The sequence below is a fragment of the Dermacentor albipictus genome, chromosome 7 (genome assembly GCF_038994185.2).
Source record: "Dermacentor albipictus isolate Rhodes 1998 colony chromosome 7, USDA_Dalb.pri_finalv2, whole genome shotgun sequence".
NCBI lineage: Eukaryota > Metazoa > Arthropoda > Arachnida > Ixodida > Ixodidae > Dermacentor > Dermacentor albipictus.
The window spans coordinates 60,741,226-60,762,598 of NC_091827.1; the positions used below are offsets into that span (position 1 = coordinate 60,741,226).

General features: G+C 43.6%; 2 protein-coding genes and 1 long non-coding RNA gene across 7 annotated transcripts in view; 2 read left to right on the top strand and 1 right to left on the bottom strand.

Moving 5' to 3' along the window:
• The window catches only part of LOC139046705 (protein-cysteine N-palmitoyltransferase Rasp-like), a 43,325-nt gene extending 36,662 nt beyond the window's left edge, over positions 1–6,663 (top strand). The window contains exons 10-11 of one of the 5 annotated variants that reach the window (XM_070522293.1): positions 172–316; positions 6,397–6,535. In XM_070522293.1, the coding sequence (XP_070378394.1) occupies positions 172–292 (121 nt within the window). In that variant the 3' untranslated portion in view covers positions 293–316; positions 6,397–6,535. Of the gene's footprint in view, positions 1–171; positions 317–2,613; positions 2,711–6,396 lie in introns of those variants that run through there. The other 4 variants (XM_070522294.1, XM_070522292.1, XM_070522296.1 and 1 more) reach the window with 4 other exon arrangements.
• Positions 3,317–21,373, bottom strand: part of LOC139048003 (uncharacterized) — a 126,487-nt gene continuing 108,430 nt past the window's right edge. Inside the window, exons 3-4 of the long non-coding RNA XR_011507424.1 lie at positions 10,892–10,965; positions 3,317–4,205 (exon numbers count right to left, since the gene is read on the bottom strand). This is a non-coding gene — a long non-coding RNA (uncharacterized lncRNA). The remainder of the gene's footprint in view (positions 4,206–10,891; positions 10,966–21,373) is intronic.
• Positions 9,176–21,373, top strand: part of LOC135904777 (protein-cysteine N-palmitoyltransferase HHAT-like) — a 64,686-nt gene continuing 52,488 nt past the window's right edge. Inside the window, exons 1-3 of the mRNA XM_070522291.1 lie at positions 9,176–9,527; positions 9,647–9,738; positions 18,527–18,594. Coding sequence (XP_070378392.1) covers positions 9,454–9,527; positions 9,647–9,738; positions 18,527–18,594 — 234 coding nt within the window. The 5' untranslated portion in view covers positions 9,176–9,453. The remainder of the gene's footprint in view (positions 9,528–9,646; positions 9,739–18,526; positions 18,595–21,373) is intronic.

A 21,373-nucleotide genomic window follows, 5' to 3' on the forward strand; every position in this document is an offset into this window, starting at 1 on the left:
CGATGAGCATCACTCATCATCTAATACTGAATTTACAAAATCCCACTTGAGTTTTCTTCCTTTTTTTTTACCAAATGCCGCCCGATTCATGGTCGATCGCCCGTAATGGGTCAAGCCACAGGTATCGGCACCAAACAAAACAAAACCGAACCATTTTGTTTTGGGCGGCAGGGTCGGTACCTGGCGAAGCCTGGACGAATGCGAGAGGCCAGAGCATTGCTGGGCTCCCCGCACTACCTGCTCACCATCTGCGCTTGCATGTTCCACCTGGCTGAAATGGACGTCGTGCTGATCCTCTGCAGAGGAGTTCTTCTTGGTGAGGCAGCAAAGTTTAATACTGCCTTGGGGAGTGGCTTACCGTGGTTGGTAGTCACAGACTTGCCTATTTAACAGGGAAATATACTACCATCTAAGCCAAACAAAAGATGCCGACGAATATGTTGTGGAAAATAATAAACTTTAAATTATTTCTCAATATGCTACCCGTTAATTTAGAATATCGCATTTGACATCCAGGGACGATGTGAATAGAGCTCTGTTCTCTTCTCCCAGCTACAATGATGGTCGCTATAGGGAAAAAAAACTATTCACAAAACATTCTCGTAACAGCGGCCAAGATTTGGTTTGCCTTTATACGGAGTCTATATGGAGTGTGTGGACGTGCTCTTTCTAGCTTCAAATAACGCGGCGAGCATGAGATATCCGTTTCCGAAAAAGAAAGTTTGGCGACTGTGTGCGTCTTTTTCAGGAATCAGATTTTGCACAAATTTACCGCAAATGAATGGCAGGAAAGCATTGGTCACACATCTACAACCATAGACAAGCTTTTTAAAAATTTAGCATTTGACGTTTAATTCTTCAAATATGGCAGGTTTTGCAAGTCGGACTCTAGGGTTGCACGCAGCGTTTTGCAAAACATATAAGACTCAAGTAATACCAAACTCTCAGCACATCGAGCAATACTTCTATCTGAATGAGAAAGGTGGCGCAGTTGTTTTCGTTTCCTCCTTCAGATTTGTTTTCCTAATGCATGTACTCTGTACCGCTGGGAACAACAAGGAACAAGTTGTGGCAAGAATGTCACCAATTAAAGACTCAAACTCATAACAAATCACTAGCGACGCAGCGCAAACAATTGGCCTACACCAGCTTCGGTGTACCTCTCTAAAGATAATCGCTCCACACGGAGTGCATGAACAAAATGAGCACAACAAATGTACCCCACTGTTGATGAAGGGTAGGTGGAACAATCACAGGCACACCCGTGAGCCTGCCCAACATGCATGACTGGCATATGATTGGGCAGTTGTTACTCAAATGCATAAAAATATGGAACAACGGGATGTGCGGGAGAAGTGCATAGCTTTCTTCGACATAGCGTTTTGAGATATTGTGTGACTTATGCTGTTGTTTATATACTACGCACATACATATTGTGTGCTCAAAGGGATCTTTACTCTGGACAAATAACAGTGCACAACACCGACAACAGGTGCACGCGCACCGTCGGATGCGCTCACTGATAATCTATGTGCCTGGACTCAATGATCGACTGGAGCCTGCGACAGCGATATGTAGGTTATCCGGTATCGGACTTAAAATATAATAACTATACTAGCACTAAAGAGTTAACTCTGAAGGCCGCCCAACACCACAATAGCGGCACAAATTGTATGTGGATGCCTGGGATTAAATTGCTTCCTGGAAAACTTGTGAAGTTCTTGTACCTGTTCCAGGAACGCATCATGTAAACTTGCTTCAATAATAATGATAAGAAGAAAAAGAAGAAGTATGTATTCAAGTGCCCAGGAACAATTTCAGCGGTCTTGAAGTTGTTCCTGGGCACTTTGTTGCGCAATGTGCATTGTTTTACCGTGTGCTGGCGCACTCGGCAAAACAATGCACATGAAGAACAGCGCAAGCTCACACACACATACACACGCACAGACACGTAAAAAAAGAATAATAATGTCACGAATAGAGATTTTAGCGGAACATAGAATGTGTACACGAAGAGAATACGAAGCGGAAGTGGAGAAACAGAAAACGGAGATTACAGAATGACCTGACAAACAGCAGATATGAGAGTTTTTTTGCCGTTATTGAAATATCTCTGCAACTCCTTTCAGGAATATATTAAAATTAGGCATAAAGATATTCAGAAACTCTGAATGAGTATTATGTGTAGTCTGTACTCTAGATAGATGGTCACAGAAATCTGGAGGCTGAAAGGCGCGCTGTTTCCTTGTGCCTTTCCGCGGAATGTAAGTGCGCACGGTAAAAAAGCAAGTGCGAGCAGCAGATTTTTTCATTTAATAATTTGTGGAGAGAAAGAAGATCCGGTTGGTTGCGCCTACAGGTGAGGCTAGGTAACCTGAGTGTCTGTGTTAGCTCTATGAAGACTGAAGGCCTATAATAATAATAATAATAATAATAATAATAATAATAATAATAATAATGATGATGATGATGATGATGATGATGATGATGATGATGATGATGATGATAATAATAATAATAATAATAATAATAATAATAATAATAATAATAATAATAATAATAATAATAATAATATATTTCGCACGTTTCGAACATGTACATGTATGAATCAAGCCTGACGAAGATGCTTGTAGGGCACCGTGCGACAGACCGCCCAAGCTGCGCGAGGGACGCAAATGCATGTTGCTGTAAACAAGCAGCAGCAAAAGGTAAGGACCATAGCCGTGTAATAATTACGAATTACTGCGCAGAAATGTAAAGAAAACAATGCAGTTGCAACAGAGAAGGGTCTGTGTAAATTATGTTGAGCTCTCGATGAATAAATCCGAAACAAGGCAAAAGCGACATTATCTTATGGGCCCACCTGGTGAATATAATAAGGGCGATTTAATTGCACCCACGTTACTGTCTAAAGCAAGATAACTCAGCAATATTTCTAAACATAGAATGTCACAATAATGCTGAACATAAACACACGTTACACTAGCAGCATTGTTTCTGCAAACGTCATGCATGCAATTTAATTGATGAAATAGAAGCGTTATAACTGTATTGGATGAATAACCCGCATCAGGTATTCCATCTTATGCTTTGTGTTGGCAAAAGAAAGACACATTGCGTTAGTTTATTCAAGTATGTTCTGACATATTATCAATGAGTTCCCCCGCTTTACCTTGTAGAATAGCGTGCTATGCATTGATCTTGTTTCGGTCGGATTGATCATGATGAGGCATATAGAACTTCGTGTTTATTGGACGAATAATGTACTAACACGATTGCGTTGGCGCAGAGTGAATTAAAGTTAGGCGCCCTAAAACCTTAACAACATCTAAATGAGACGGCAGACCCAAATTATAAGCAATGTTTCTAAACAGTGAACCCAACATGCAGTTATTTGTTTTGTCATCGAACGTAGACTATCAACCCATAACGGTGCGTGCTGTAACCTAATGCATGTGTGATAATTCCGACAGAAAATGGCATATAGTATGTAATTGTGTATCAATTACATGGAACAGAACGAAGTGTTTGGCTATCATTACCTAAATGTGAGTTGCAAAAATTTTAAGCCCAGCATTTACAGACTCAGTCTATTGGAGAGGTTTGAATGTGCATGTCCCACAACTAGATCTATAGAAGTATCAGGGATTGAGAATGACCTTTTTCAGTGGGTTATGTAAACAGATAGTGTTTGTTTTATTCACTTTATTATTGAGTAGATTAACACGAACCAATGCATGTCTTTGTGGGATGCTTCCTCTAGTGCAGACATAGCATTTGAGTAGCGTTTCGATTGAGATAAAAAAACATTGATATCGGCACACTCGAACAACGGGACAGAAACAGCCATACACAGGTTGTTGACAAAATCATTATTTAATAATGGACTTCACCACATACAGAACCGCACCCTACCCAATTCACTCCAACAAGAGGTTGAACGAGCGGTCTCCGCACTGCAACCTTCCACCGTTCTACTCCGATGGGTCCCTGGGCATTCGGGGATTAACGGCAATGAGCTGGCCCATCAGCTCGCCCGTGACGTTTTTAACCGGGCACCATTGATCCCGTGTTCGAGGTCCTCGGAGGATTCTGGGGGACACTCCCTGCGCCGCACTCTCAAGGAAGTTTACATCCAGCTCCGTCTTGACAAGCGCCTCTACCCTCCCTCTGATCCATCACTCACGGTGCCGGAGGCTCGCCATCTGCGGCACATCCAAATGAATGCACTTGGTTACACCTTCCCGCCTCTTTCTCTATCGCTATCGCTCCGACCCCTCCTGTCCTAACTGTGCCTCTACTTATGAAGACCTATCCCATTGGCTATTCTACTGCCCGGCTGCTCAGCAATCAATTTCCTATCCTCCCCCTTAGCTTTCCATCACCACCTGGCTTGGCTGGCTTGGCGCTGAAAGTGACGAACAGCGTCGACTGGCCACCCTGGCGGTCGATATGCTTGGACTGTAATTTTGGGCTGAATAAAAGTCATACTACTACAATAAAGGACTTAACATGGAACCTTGAGGTACGCCTGTCTTTATGCCTAATTGTTTACTGCAATCTTGCACTATAGCAGAAAACTGCGGTCCGTCTGACAGAAAGTTACTCCACAATGACAAAAATGCATAAAATGCACGAATGTTCGAGGTTATTCTATTCTGAATTGTTTTTTTACAGCGAAGCTCACTATGGCTAGAATCTGGCGGATCGCGTCCGCAGTACACCAACAGATTTTCATACGTGGGCCGATCCGAAAAATAGCGTAGTGCCGGGCCCACCAGTGGCGATGGTGAAGCAGGCGTTAAGCACTCCTCAAACGTGGGTCCATTTCGAAGATAGTGCAATACAGGCCCGACACGCTACAGAAGTGCAGTTCGCCACTATGGGGCCCACATACACAGCTTCTTTGGCCATTCTTCTTCAAAGAGTGGAAGGGCACTGAGTTTTTATAGTTTTTTTATTTTACTGTTCCTCTGCAACATTGGCGGTGCAGCGTTGTGTTGGCTGTATACACGGACGGATGGACGGACGGACGGACGGACGGACGGATGGACGGACGGACGGATGGATGGATAGATGGAAGGATGGACGGATGGATGGACGGACGACGGACAGACGGACGGACGGACGGACGGACGGACGGACGGACGGACGGACGGATGGATGGACGGACGGACGGATGGATGGATGAATGGATGAACGGACGGACGGACGGACGGACGGACGGACGGATGGACGGATGGACGGATGGACGGACGGATGGATGGATGGATGGATGGATGGATGGATGGATACCCAAGCAACGTTGCAGAGGAACAGTAAAATAGAAAAGCTTTAAAACTCAGCGCCCTTCCCCTCTTCCATGAATGGATATCTGCCTACTAAATTTCCCACGTCTAGTGAGTTAACTACCAACAACGCTGTTTCCTGAACGATGGTACTAGTACCTAGCAAACAGCCAGCATGTGCCCAGTCCTTTGGTTCAAATATAGCTTTGGTTGGAATGCTGACTCCTGGAAAAATAAGTGACCGAACCTTCCTAAAGCTAGAACGATGAACCAACGACAAGGGGACATAGATATGTACTAACGGGGAATGTGCCTATTATTTTCCAATATGCCGGAATGAATGTGACAATGTAACACAAGGGGTTTGAAGCCCTAAATGTATATGACTATGTGTCGTAATTAACAGTGCCCCAGCACCTCTGTTCCACATTCTTCCCTCCCCAAGCATTATGCACTGCCTTCACATCGACAGCTGTGAGCTACAGGCGACGAGACTGCAGTGCTCGTGTCATCTCATACTGCTTCTACCTCGCTAACTGAAACATACATCGCGTCCTTTAGATTCTAACATTGTGTTGTCTCGGTGCGTTTCCATTACGCTTAGAATTCTTTCGGAACTAGCCACGGTTTCCTTCGACTGTATAATCCGCTTGCGGGCGCAGATCTCGGGAGTAGTGATCTTTAACGCAGCGGTAAAAACCTAACGGTGGTATGGTATCACCGTTGCGTTTTTTTTTCACCTTTGTGACAGCTAGCGCTTTGAGACACTGTCGTTGACATGATTCGCCACTGGTCGATAACTCAGGTGGTGTCACGCTGCTCCTCTGGTCGCATCGGCAAGAGGCTATCGCGTGACGCTGCAGTGGTTCCCTAAAAGGTCCTCGAGTAAATGGCACTTGAAATACTGATTGCCTCCTGCATCCGACTAAGGCACAGTGGCAAGGAACCGTGATACAACATCGACCGTAATGTCCCAAATAACCAGCTCCCAAAGAATGCTAAACGCATGGTTGAGTAGCCGCCAGGGTTGGAGTTTCCTAATTTATTTTCTCTCTCTATCACCAAGCGTACGAAACTTTTGTCAACTCTACTCTTTCCCCTTCTTCAGGTTTTCCCTTCCCACTCGTACCTGTGCTGGTGGTCCTGTACAGCGCCTGCCACATCTCCTTCGACGTTGCAGAGTGGGAAGCAACGGCGAAGGGAAAACAAGCTTAGCCACTACGAGACACTGTGTTCTTCCACGAAATCATGCGCCCGATCACGCCGCTGGAGGGGAAAGCCAGTCTCTTCTTAACCTTTCGTTGCTCATCCCGGATATTGTGGAATTTCTCTCCGTAGCTAGTTTCTTGTTGATTTGCCAATAAAGACAACGTTTATTTGAAACTTAGTATACAGCAAACAAACTAGTTTCTTTGCTGCCTCGTTTACGCTCTGCAGCATCTTTATTTTATTTCATTTTTTTTTGTTGGCAGCCCTACTCTCACTGCAGATCCCGTTTAACCGGCTCGACACCAGAATACTTTGCGATGCGGGAGCTGTGACCACAACCATCGATGGCGCCAAAGGCTGTGCAAGTACTAATGCACTTCCTGCAGCGCCCCTTAATAACCTTTTACACTCCTTCTCGACGTCTTTCTGCAAGGCATGTACTGGTTACTAACTTCTTATTTTCCTCTTTTTGTTTCCTTACGCCTCGCGTAGGTGACGAGCCGGGCACTCGCCTGACTGATTTCATCGCCTTTCCTTCAATAAGGCTTCGACTGGGGCTATTTGTTTCGATGTCTTTCTGCTTACTACACTATACTATTCAGACAAAGGAGAAAAAATCAAACGGACGCACACGTGCACAACACATTGAGCACATGTGTGTAAAACATTTGTATTACACGTGCCTCAGAGCAATTAGACCATGTGCACAAAATGGCTTCACTGGCTGCCCATTGTTCCTGCAGATTTATGCTAACATAAATCTGCAGGAACAATGGGCAGCCAGTGAAGCCATTTTGTGCACATGGTCTAATTGCTCTGAGGCACGTGTAATACAAATGTTTTACACACATGTGCTCAATGTGTTGTGCACGTGTGCGTCCGTTTGATTTTTTCTCCTTTGTCTGAATAGTATAGTGTAGTAAGCAGAAAGACATCGAAACAAGAGATCAGAGACAGAGACAAACAAGAGACATCGAGACCGCTGGGTACACTCCCAATGGGTTCTCTGCAACGGATGCTTTCTGACAGCCATTTTGCTCTACCAGTTCATGCCGTCTGTTCAGAGGAAGAGCCGCAGGTGTCGACATCTCGCTAAGCTTTCCTTAAGCAACGTGCGCAGGAAGTATATTTCAAATATCAAATACGTTAAACTCATCGGCTGGCGTTTCCGTATAAACGTGAGCTGCAAACAAAATATGGCTTATTACATCACCAAGGAAAATCGTGAGAAAAATTAAAGTTCAGAAACTTTGTAGTTGAAAACATTGCTCCGACATGCCGCTACTGTATAATATACCTGTTCATTGCGCCTGCCTGCTCTAGCAGCGTCACCACAAACAGGCAGTTCTCGAGCTTCTCAGGTTTTGTGTCAACTTTTATGAGACATATTTCTGGCTTATGTGAAACTATTCTAGCGTTTTTGTTCGACCTTGTAAAGTAGCCACTTCACTGGTACGACAAAAAAGATATTCAGTAGAGTGTACCTTATCTTGTATTACTCGACGCGACTGCAAGCTCGGTGTTCGCTGCAGTCGCATACGACCGCAGAAACGTTCAAGAACGCAAATCTTAAACAAGGCAGTAATGCCGCAAGTCAAGCTTGACACGACGCCGGCTCACTAAAGGTCGCGCAGAGAAGCAGCTGTGTTCTGCATGCTTGTCGCCAGAGAGATCTCGAGTCTGAAGCGCTTCCACAATGCGGTATTTGACACGTACTTCTGCAGATGTCTAGCGCGTGCCGCCCTGTGACTTTATAACTTGCGCTCTTCGCCCAGCCGAGGTCCTCGAGAACACCCGGCAAAAGTCGATAGTTTTGAGACGCTTGTCTTGCCTCGGCAGCCGACGAGAGAAATAAACATGATGATCTTTAGGTTCTCTACTTTTCTTACATACCGCTTCGCGTGCGTGTAGCTGCCCTCCCCCCCTTTCTTTCCCCGATCACTCACGGAAACGAAAGTCCGCTTTATTAGCTGACGATGAACAACTTTTTTCAATTGCATGTTTACTTTTATTTTAATTTTTTAGGTTTTTATAGGTAAATAATTGTGCAAAAGTCATTTTGCTATCTTCCCATCTCAAATCAACTTGTTAATTAATATACGGCCACGTAAGCGAATGAACAAAACATCGTATGGAATATACTAAGCGATTGCTACCCGTCCTCATCAGCGAAATGAGTCTGCACAAGTTCAACTTCAGGAATCCCTTGCCCGTCTTGAAGTCCGTGCTCATGTTATGTAGCATCGGTTTCTTGGTACAGCACTTCACGGTCGGCGCCTACTGACTGCATTGTGAGGTTTGAGACTATCGATTTAAAGTCTCAATAAGCTACGAATTTTTCTCCTCTACGGTGGCTCTGTAACGGGATCCTGTGGGATATCCTTGTGATGACGTGTCGACGTGAAGTAGTTTTACCAAGAACACGATGGGCTAAAGTTTAGAAATGTACCATTAGTTCCGCACAGCGAACAGCTGCCTTCGCAGCGCTCAACCGACGAACGAAAAATGACGATTAGAATGTAAGACATCGTTGTACTGTCGGCGCGATGCTGACCTTTAACTCAACGCCTAAGCACTCTTTCTTGGCGTTTTTCTTTTCTTTACTACACCTTTCAAAAGGTTATCACATATGGCTCCTATTTGGCCCAGCGACTTCGCCTCGGCAGATTAAACGATATTCTTGACAGCGTTCCATGAAGGCAGCATAGTTTCTATCTGGAATACAAAGCAGTGGATATTTTGGTTTTCCACGCAAGCGATTGAGCGAGTGAATGTTGTGGAGTGGCCGACCAATACGTGTAGATCACTGTGACGCTCGCATTGAGGCAGCAATACATTTCTCATGCAATCGACGTGGACAGCAGAGAGAGAGACAGAGATATAGCTGATTCTCGACAAGAAACGGGCAACGAAAGATGCAGAGCATTTCCGTCGGCTTCGCAGGTGATAACTAAGCATGTCGACTCGTGGCATGACAGAACGACGGAAACAAAAAACCGATACTGACGGCCGATGCGGTGACCCCGAAAGGTAGGAAGTGCAAAAAAATACGCAGCTCAGTCCATTTTTTATGTTCGTCATTTGCGCGGCCATTCAGAGGATTCTATGCGCTCTCAGTAAATTTGAAAAACGTGGTCTCTGCTCTCCAGCTTGAAATGGAACATCGTCAGCCTGCTTCACTGGTTCGTTGCAGTGTCAAGCTTTGCCTACGCCGTTTGGAGTTTCGCCGTCGACGATACACGTAAGTTGAAGATGGCAAACATCCCGAAGTAAGGATATCGGAGACGCCATTGCGGCGAGTTTCACCCAAGAGGGACGTCGTTTCGTGGCCACCTAACTCTAAGTACGCGGACGTTTTTGTATGCCGCCTGTACAGAGGGGTGGCCATAGTGGCCATGGGAGTCAACACTTTAAAAATAGTTTACACACTTTGGGCTATATTTTGTCCCTAAAAAGTAATCGGCATCTGTCTTGTCCGCATTTCCTTTCTTTGACGCTGCGAGCCCGGTACTTTCTAATCACGAACGGCTTGCGCGTTATCAGCTTGACACAGCATTCTCGACAGGAAAGTAGCGAGCGCCAAGTTTTTAACAGAGGAAACGCAAACAAGGCAGATGACAATTATTGTTTGGGGACAAGTCCAAAAGGGTGTAAACTTTTTTGAGTGTGAAGTCCGCAACCAGGAGCCTAGCGGCGGCGTGGTGGCAGGAAAGAAAGTTAGTCATACGAGCTTACTAACGACACAACTTGGATGTGCCTATAAGTGTAACATAATGCAAACGGGGCCGAATACATAAATATTTTCGTTCGTAAGTGTTGTTCCCCATTGACCGACCTCCTATTTTAATTTGTTCAACTTCATGATTGGTTGGCTTCTTCTCTCACAAACAGTTCTATCCTAAGAACATTTTTGCGAATGCAGCCCACATTAACACTTGCTCTACTGCGTTGAAAAACATATTACCTATAGAAACCAGAGGTCATTCCTGTATTACTTGATTGCGGTCAATTCTAGGCGAACGTCATGTTCTATGCCACCATTGATTTGGTCGACGACGCAATAGCTTGCACTCGTCCGCACTCACTCGTCATACTACTGACGCCCAATCACATTCTGAACACTGACTATCATTCATATTCACACTTTCAAGTACCCGCTCCCACAGATATTCCCGTCCACTCACACTCGCAGTCACTCACGTGTATATATATGCTGACGTCCACTCATCTCTTCGCCACTAACTCTTTCTCTATAATGCTAAACGATTGTGGTGTGAAAATTAACCACTGTACTTGTTACTGAGTTTACCGACCTATGACAGCGTATGCCATGGATAAGAGGCATTACATCGGCGATTGAAACATATAATAAAAGGCTGAAACAGCCTGCTTACGAATCTTGAATGAGGAGTCGTGGTGGGTCTCCATTGGCGCGCATGGCTTCCAAGAAAGCCCACACTGCGGCACCCTAGGATGGAAAAGTAAGAAGAGGTTGCGATGAGAAAAATATTATCAATGTTCGGCTTATTAAGAAACACCCCGGAAGTATACCAAGGAGAAGTAGTTTTCTGCATAAGGCGCCGCATCAAAGATAGCAAGATAATTGGTGACGTGTGACTTGCAAATGCAATCGAAAGTATCACGAACTTGTGCTTGCAATTGGCCATCCCGTGCTTACGTTTGCGTTGCGTTCCAAAAAGCCGAACGTGGCACCTAAAATATCTACACGAAAGTCAGCGATTGTATTTTCCTTGCTACTCGTCAGTAGTAGACGCTCAATTATCCGCGAAAGCATCCGAACGAGCACTAAAACAAGTGAAACCATGTTTAATAATGGTGCTAAAAACCTAAAACTAAACTAAAACTGAAAACCAGGCTGGTTGAAGTGACCAGACGTCAGCACTGGTAATGCCAAAAAGGAAAAAAGCCCGCTTTATTTTCTTGGGGCGTTGTTTTTATGCACTCGGTGGGCCGCCGCACGCTGTGTGTATGCTGACGTCACAACACTGATGATTCTTTAAAACCAAATCACAAAGGGGTTTGCCGAATGAAATCAACAAACGCTCATCTAGGCAGGGCTAACTCTTCCAGATACAGTGTAGGCAATTTTCTCTTGAAACCAGCAAAACTGAATTTATAACCAGAAAAAAAAAGAAAGCAATCCAATTGTAAAATGTTGCAACTTTACGCATTTGTCGATTTCTTGCATACGTCCTGTGATTTGCCTGAGTCGTTAGCCTTTTCTGCTAAATTCAGCTCTTCCAATCTTGTGATACCAAATGTATCTGAACTGACCTTCTGCTGATGCGCGATACATGACAAGCTGTCTTGTTTTGTTCTGCTGCCTATAGTAGGCTCACCAGATCATTAAGCTCCCAGCGCAGCTCGTTAGAATCATTTAGCACTTATAAACGGCACGTCGATATGAAGAATTCACAGAACATTGCAGTGACACGTTTCAAATAGCCTGCGCTTTCAAAACACGCGCTTGCATTTTGGTTGGCTTGCTTGGTTTGGCTTGCTACTTGCCCTCAGGAGCCGCGCCTAAGCTCAGAGAGGTGCTCTGAGACTAACCACCGTATGCAGAAATGCCTCTTAGCCCATGCTTGACTTCGTATAAATGTGTATGCGCCGAAGGAAACGTAGTGATCGTACCTGGGTACGTTAATGACAGGCGTCATTTTAATCAAGTCAAGCATGGGCTTCAACTTAAGTTTCATTTCGGAATAGTGGGGGGGGGGGAGGGGGGCAGTTCCTGAGTATGCAAGCGACGTAATAGCGAAAATGAATGCATCTATAAAGGCTACTCAACCAATGCGGCGATACGAAGAGACAATGTTTCAAATTCACCTGATTTCTAAACAAAGCTATAGACTGAGGTGATCTTTTTCCAGAGCCACTTGGGGACCCTCCGCCAAGCACAAGTGCGTTATGCAAGTACGTTAAGTTCTAAACGCAAAATTCCTCATAAAATCCATAAATACGGCTTACACATGACCTACAGACATGATAGCATAAGGTTGTAATTTGGATGTACGAGAAAACACAATTCTCTTACGCGGAAACTCAAACACAAAGCCTCCCGGCGGCCGTTTGTTTTTTGACGATCCGCCTAGCGCAAGTGCGCTAATGAACTAATTGGATTTCTCATAGTAAGATGTGTCTGCAAAAATTGTAAAGTATGACTTAAACTCAACCTTCAGACATAATCCGGACACGGCAGCTTCCAGAACATGCTGCTGCTTCACAATCAAGATCTCTTTACGCAGGTGACAAGGCAGCATGATAATTGTTTTCCATCTAGAAGAAGCCAATGTTTGCTGATGGTTCCATGCCCATTGATGATTCTTGTATCGCATGTGGTACTTGATTCACTCCGATTGCTGTGGTTATTTGAAAGTGATATTGAATCAAATCCTGACCCTGACCTGCCAGAAATGCGAATCAGCTGAAATAAATGGCGTCCGACATCAAATAACTCAAATACATCAGATTATCCGCTATTCATATCATATTGGACGCTCTGGCTATCCTAGAAGAGACAATTTCTTCATGCCAGGACCAGATTGAACGCATGAGAAACACAATCCAGTCACTTGAGGCACGAATTGATGATTTAGAGAACCATAACAGGCAATCCCATTTAATCATTTATGGTCTGCCGGAATCTGAGAAGATACCGAATCACTCAAAAAAGCAGTCAATGAGGGTATTTTCCGGAAATTCCTGAAATTATGACATTGGTATCGAGCGCATTCACAGGTTGGGTGGACCAAACACTAGAAAGTTAAGGCCCGTGACTCTGAAGTAACCGCACTCACGTAATAAAATAAAAATTCTAAAGAAAGGTTATAAACTAAAAAATACTGAATATTGTTTTGGCAAAGATTTCCCGCTTAGAGACCATGAGGTCCGAAGAAAGTTATGGGAAAGCGCAAGAACAAACCGTGAAAAGCATGATAAGGTTTATTTATCTTTTGACAAACTGTATATCAATAACGTGGCCTATGTGTGGAATGAGAACAAAAATGATAAAGTGCTTCTGCAAAAAAAAAACGAGAATGACAATCCAAGCTGCCTTTCGGCGCGAAGTTGCATGCATATGTGCAAAAAACATGAGCCGTAGAATCCAAACCAGCCCTTCATCACGTTTCTACAATGAAACCGTTAGTCATTTAACTCATCCTAAGCGAAAGAAAAAGTACCTTAGATTTTAAATAATAATGCCTGGAGGATTTTAACAAAGATAGTCTAGAATTGATGTTAAGTGAACATGACCGGCACATTTCAGACCTTGCTGAAACTTGGCTGCACAGCGACATCGCAGACGACTGAGTCTGTCTTTCCTTCTTCTTATAAAGCTTTTCGCAGCGACAGAAAAACCAGGGGTGGGAGCGTAGCGATCCTTGTTAAATCTTCAATTAAGGAGCTAGTACAGGACTGCTTCCGCGATCTAGAGTGCGTATGCTTAAGAATATCTTGCTGGGTTCATAGCTTTATCCTTATAGCATGCTACAGGCCACCTGATTCTGCTCCTGATTTCTTAATTAAATTACGAGTGCATGTAATTCTGTCTAAAAGAGAAAGTTTTGCTGCTCGGTGATCTTAATTTACCCAGCGTCGATTGGGACCGCCTGCAAGGAACTAGCAAATTCACCAAAAATATTAATATCCCCTTTGGTATTATGCTCAGTCAGGACCTGGTTCAAATTGTCATACAGCCCACTGGCATCCAAGGTTCAGCTTGCTTGATATTAAATTTGGCGTCGATAAGACGGGATTTCAGAGAACACACTGTTACAGTTGAATTTGTTCCTCATAAAACTAGTAGCATGGGCTATTTGGAGACTAGGAAAAAGCTGATGATGCTTCTGTGATTGCGCATATGGAAAATTGCCTGAGTGACCTTGCTGAAAAGCATGATAATGTATCTTTGTTATAAAAAAATGTTCCTGATACGCGTAATTATTGTTTGACTACGTTCATACCAAGTGCACAAACGTACACCCTGGATAACGCGAAAGATTATTTATTTAAAACGGAAACTAAAATAAGCTAGAAGGTCTGCTCCCAATCCTATCATCATTAATGATATTAAAAACGCTCTCACACGCGCAATTCACAAGTCTCAGGACTTCTTTCCCACAACTTTGCCTAAGTTTATGGAAAATGAACCAAGAAAATTTTGGGATTACTTGAGCGATGCTGACAGGCACGTGACGCAGGTTTCGGTTGATGGTATCTCTGCTACAGATCGACAAGTTATCGCTGCGTATATTAATGATTATTTTACTGGAGTGTTTTCAAAAGCAAGTACAGGTGCGAATCTGCGTCATGGGGCATTTTTAGCATCCCAGGTTGTTTTTATTTCATATCACGGTGCAGTCGCAATGCTGTTTAATCTGAAAACAAAATCGACATGGATCTTGATGGCTTGCTTAATATTTTTCTTCGTCATTGTGCCGAAACTATTGCGAACTTCCTTCTGATTTTGTTTCGATGTTCGCTATTGAGTGCGTGGCTACTGGATGTATGGAAAACAGCTAAAGTTATACCCGTCTATAAAAAAGTTGATCGTTTGTTAATAGAAAATTGTCTCCGAATATCCTTAACATATTTGTCGTAACGTCTTCTTGTTCGGAAGACGTTAAAGCAAAACGCATCATTCAATTTCTCCGGCAAAAATCTATACTATGAAGCTCTCAACGTCAATTTAGAAGAAATTGTTCTACTGCAACACATTTCGTCACGCTAGTACATTCATTTGCAGCATGCATAGATAATAATGGATAAATTGACGCAGTCTTCTTAAATATTATAAAGGCGTTTGACAGAGTTATTTATGAAAATATGTTCGATAAACTCATAAATATTCACCTTTCCGACTTTTTGGTGTCTCAGGTTTCCAATTACCTACATGATCGAACGCAGTTTGTTTCAGTTTATGGTTTTGATTCCTGCAGTCTTCCTGCAACATGACGTGTGCCTAGAGGAAGTGCTCTGGGACCCTTGCTGTTTTTATATATATATATTACATTGTCTCTGTAATTACTCCTGGAACTCAAATTAGCTTATTTGCAGATATTTTTTTATTTCGTGAAATCAGAGGTGTACATGATCACGTTGAGTTGAATTCGAATCTTACTAAAGTATCTAAGTGGTGCACAGATTTTGGCATGACTGTTAATACCAATAAAACTATTTATGCTTGTGTAAGGCTTACGAAAACTCCTCTTAAATATCCTTATAACTTTACATCTCTTCCTTTGAAATAGGTTACCAGTTACAAGTACCTAGCAGTGACAACTACTCATGACCTCCCTTGGAATCTGCACATTGATAGCATTTGCTCGTCAGCTTTTCGCAATTTTTGTTACATAAACTTCATAACATAAACTTCTAAATTCTCCTCCTAAGGTCAAACTTCTTAGTTATTTTACATTCATATGGCGTAAGCTTGAATATTGCTCTATAGTTTGAGATTCTCACACTAAACTTAACATTGAAGAGTTAGAAAGGATTAAGCGAGAAGATGTCAGGTTTATCTATTCTAAATTTAGTTACACTGATTCTCCTTCTGAGCTCAGGCTACAAGATGCATTACGCAGCACGGACCTGGCGGAGCAGCTATGGGCCGTCCAGCGAGCCCACGATGCGGCCAGGGAGTTACACATCCCGGTCCCAACGTGGGAGTAACCCGCTCTATGGGACCTTGCGTCCCGTAGCTCGCAGGACCTCTCATTAAAGTTATTCCATCCATCCATCCATGAAAGCTAACAATATTCAACTGCTTCAATCGAGAAGGAAAAAAGTCTTCTGAATTTTCAAAACTTACTTCTTAACGTCAAAATGACTATTGATGAGACACAGTTTCTTTCGCCTGTGTCTGCAAGGCCTACGCGACATTACCAAACACACTTTCTAACCCCTACTTTGCGAGAATAAATATTTATAAGTCTTCCTTTTCTTCCGCGTTCGGTTGTGTCCGACTGAAATAGCCTAACAAAACCTTATGACGCACTACATTACTAGATGATCGTGCTTTCTTTCTGTGTTCTTTTCTCAGATGCTATCATGTTTCTTTTCTTCTTGTTGTAGTTCTCTTTTTGTGAAATAGAGATATATACTGAATTGTATTGCCCATCCTGCTTGGACGAGATTGGTCTGGAGTATGAAATAAATAAATAAATAAATAAATAAGTAATAGCATGAGAGCGCAGTTCAAATATGCGAGAAAGCACAATTCTGTTACATGGAAACATGCACCTTTTCCAGCGGCTGTTTTTTGGGGGAGCGCCACGAAAAATCACGACCAACTGGAGGCTAGAAGCTTCGCTGTAAAATGATCATGCTTCAGACAATTGTTAGGGCAAATGAAACACCTACTAGTCTTGCTCGCCATCTAGAGCTGTTTCGGCGCTTGAAAAGAGGTTCTATCATCTCCATTTCGCACTATATTGTCAGAATTCCTCCATGAATTGGCGTTTTATAGCAGCCACGTCAACCCTCTCAGCAAAATTGCGCAACACATGCATCACAATCTCGGTGCATCACCAGAACACCGCTTCACCCCTGTATCGTACCTGAGCGCTCGCAAATTACACAGTTTCGGTGTCCTGTAATACTCGATAACTGCAATTATCTGTTTACTTATTACGGGGAACATCACCAAGAGCAAAAGTTTCCGGCATGCTTGGGTTAGTTTAGTTTTCCTTTCCTAATGGTACGCAATGCGATCTCGGGGATTGATCGAACTGCGGTTGGAATTAGAAAAGACATTCTGTTATTACCGAAAGCAACTGACTTTCTTGGGAAGACAAGAGCAAGAGATTACGTAATGAACGAAGAACTTATCAAGGAAATCACCTTGCAACGATTAAAAATTCCTCCACAACTGAGCAAGTCATGAGAGTGTGCAAGACAGCAGGCTACTTGAGGAAGAATGTCCGCAACAGAATAATGTGTACCAAGTGTTCAAAACCGTACCAGAATAAGAAAAACTGATCGATTGTCTCATGATCTCCTACAATTGGGCTCAAGGGGAGCGTGCCACCGCAGCCCAGTAACGATAACTGGTTAAGGCAAGTATGTGACAATGCAATCGTTAGAAATTTACTTGAATTTCGCGGGTGTGAAATAAATGTTTCTGCCAAGGGAATAGGAGATGTCGACGATCCACGAAATTGGCTTTAGCTGGGTTTGAAAAGTACTGAATAAGTGCACGCCTTCTAAGTCCGGCATTGCTTACGTAAGTTCCCATTCCTTGTGGTATAAATTCTTTTTCAAGGCTAGTAGCATTCGTGGCAATGGGAGACCAGTTTGCTTTGCAGCGGTCTATACAACTAGTTAACCAAAAACATAAGCCGATCCCTATGGTAGATCATTCCGTAAATGTCGATCGTTATGCGGGTATATGTGCCACTGGGTGTTTGGTGCTCTTTCATGGATCTATTTGACACCAACTTGGGTTACTGTAGCACGGGCCACTGTGTATGCGTGGACTTTGCGTTGGTGCCGCTAGTTAGCGATGCGTTACCAGAGGGACGCGCTAGAAAGGAGTCCCGCTGCAGTACATGCAGCGTGCATGACGCGCTTCAACAATTTACATACTTGGATAGCCATGGTAAATAAGCTCTACTCGAATTTTGTTATTTTTCTTTATCTGCACTGACTTATCACACACGAGAACACGTCGCGCACATTTCGAGATGTTGATAGACAACAACAAGTGTTACCGGTGGGCAAACTTGCGTAACGCTAAAACTCCATAGTTATCTACGCTTTGACGAAGAGCGCAAAGGTGCCGAAGCAGCTTCTGCTGTGCGTCGTCAGTGTCATTCCTGTCATTTCTCTCTTCATTTTCACGGAGTTATAAACCTACCAACCCAAACGAACACTCTATTATTAACACAACTCTTTTTGGTGTTACCTCTTTGACATACAAACGCGGTCACAAAGAAAAATTGGCGCTAAAACACTTGAAGCCACACACTTTAAAACAACTGTGATTTATTTACTTTGTCCACTAGACCGCCTCCTTCCTCAACAGATGCGGGGTGCCTTCAGACCTAGTGCGTATGGATTGCGGAGGAAGCAGGTGTGTTTCACAAGGCTTTCTTTTTATTCATAATGCTCATCATCATAATCATCATCGTCGTCATTTATTTTCCCTTAAGGACCCCTGTCGAGCACTACATAAACTACATCATGGGGGTTACGGAGGATAAGAATGGAAACAAGGATATGGTTACAGCTTCCTGCAAAACTCACCCTGTAGATTTGCATGAGAAGACAAAATAAATGCTAAGAGGCACACTGAATACAATGCACAAGCAAATCAGCAGAACAGTAACAATGTAAAACGGCAATAGCAAAAGAACGAAAGCACAGTAACCTCATTATAAAGTTAGGGTTTGAGGTGATCAATAAGCAGCTGTTTGAAGATAATGGGGTTACGTTCGTTGACAAATCTATCTGGTAAATTGTTGCAGTCTACGATGGCGCTAGGCAGAAACGATTTATTAGAAGAAAATTTTAAACCATGCAAGCACTCGATGCTGCAAGAGTTAAAAAGGCAACAAGATGTACGAGTTGGAAGGATTAGAAGCTTTCCATATAGTTATACAGTTATAATATAGTCGGTGCAAAAGGCACACCTTTGTAATTTTACGGCGGGACACCAGTGGTTCAAGTCGTAGGGATTATTTAATCACACTGCCAGTTTTTTCCACGGCTGTACCTAAAAGCGGTGAATCAGTGTATTCAAGTTTACTTCGAATGAAAGTTTCATAAGCGAGTTTTTTTGTGAATAAGGCGCACAGGGCACGGGTACGTATGACATAACCAAGTGATTTAGTGGTGTCGGATAGCCAATTTTGGGATATGGCCGGACCAGGTCAACTTGCTGTTAATAGTGACACCGAGATAACAATATCACTCAGTGCTGGATAGGTCGGTCGAGTTTGAAGAGTGCACGTGACTTTTGTTGCAGTGTTTACGAGATACCTGCATAACTTTACATTTCGAGATGTTAAGTTTTAAATGAAGAATTCGAACACCAGGTTTCTATTAGGTGTAAGACTTACTGAAGCATTGCATGGTCGGTTTGGCCTGTAATGCGACGGTAAATTATGCAGGCGTCTGCAAAAAGTCGGATAGAGGATGAAATGCCGTTAGGAAGGCCGTTTATGAAGATGGGAAAGAGAAGGAGGCTGAGAACGGAGTCATGTAATACTCCGGAGAAGACAATAGCATTGGTTGAGTAATGATTTCCGACAGCTGTGTACTGGAAGCGATTAGTAAGAAAGCAACGGATCCATGACAACGCGAGATATTCTAGTTCACAGTAGGCGCTAATTTTTGGCATGGCTCAATCGCGATCGAGTTTCCTTTTGAAATGTTTAAATGTTTTAGACTTTGTTACAGCAGTATTACCTCTGTGTTTGGATGGTTGAGTTCTGCGCTACGAGGTGGCTGGCACAGTTGGAGTGTACGCCTCCGCCCACCTGGCGATTAGCCCAGTCCGCTTGCGTTTCGCGGAGTACTGGACACACTGAAACTATGTAACAAGCCTCCTCCGCCACCATTGTCTTCTTTTGCTTCTCACTTTCACCTCTTCACAAAGCAATTCAACACAGCCCTTCTTAGGCGCAAGAAAAATGTGTTCCAACAAGCTCCTAACGACAACTCTTGCCGGAGCTGCTTAGGGACTGGGGGACTATAAGGATACTGAAGATATTGACGCACAAAAAATAAAGATGGCAATATAGGCTACCGGGAGGTGAAAAAGATACGCGCTTGCTTTGGAGTTTGTTACAGCTTGACTGTTACAAGGGCCAAGGAAAAATTAAGGCAACAACCGCGCTGTTACGCTAAGCAACGATGGAGGCATGTGAGTTTTGGCTATAGGTGTAGCACTCGTAAACGGATGGTCAGCTTAAGAGAACTGTATATCTTCTTGGCATATAGGTGTTAAGGCAGCATAGAAGACTAACGGGAGAAAAGTGTGCCAGCTGGATTTCTCGCTGAATCGATCAGCGGGAGGCGGCACACATATAACGAATCGTCTAGAACATCTATTGGTGACCCGCTTTGTTCTCTACGCAATCAAAACTGGGCTGATCCCGAAGGAAGTGTAATTCGCAGTCGCGTTGGTGACGTGATTCGCCTGCTGGGAATATCTGCATTTTGCCAAGCAGACACGTACTCGCTTTGCCGCACAACGGGGGGCCTAAACACGAACGGTTACATGACTGTTACAGCGAAACCAGATTGCACCGATTTCTAGGATGGGAGAAGAACGTGAACAGCTGCATACGCGTATTTGCAAATGAAATAAAAGTACACCCATCATGCGCCTCACATAGGCGAAAAGTTTTAAGAGTTTGTCAGCACAACACAAAGTGGGTGTGGAATTTTACGACACTGCAGCAGCCAGATTTAAACGTGAAGGCTATTACGGGTAGTCATACTACTGAGAATGTATGTTTCCCTGAGTGGAGCACCATGCAACGCTTTCAACGTCAACCAGAAAAGTGACAGTTAAGTACGAAGTCGTATAGCGTGTGAGCTAATGGCACACTTTATTGACATAAGAGGAGCGGAGGCAAAGATCAGTGAGAAACAGAGCAGGAGTAGCGCAGCGAGAGTGTGGCGGCTTGCTCCCCCATTGAAACGTTCCATGTGCTTTGAAAGCAGGTGCGAGGGTGAAAGTGTGTAACTTGACGCCAAATCCGCGGTGATTAGCAAAAGGACTTCGCTTCTCAGCCGCCATTGCTGCTGCACAATGAAACAAAACGACGGAATCACAACCAAAATAAAGAGGTATACATCGTTTGCACCACGTTACTTTCTTTACACTCCGCTTTTCGAGCAGG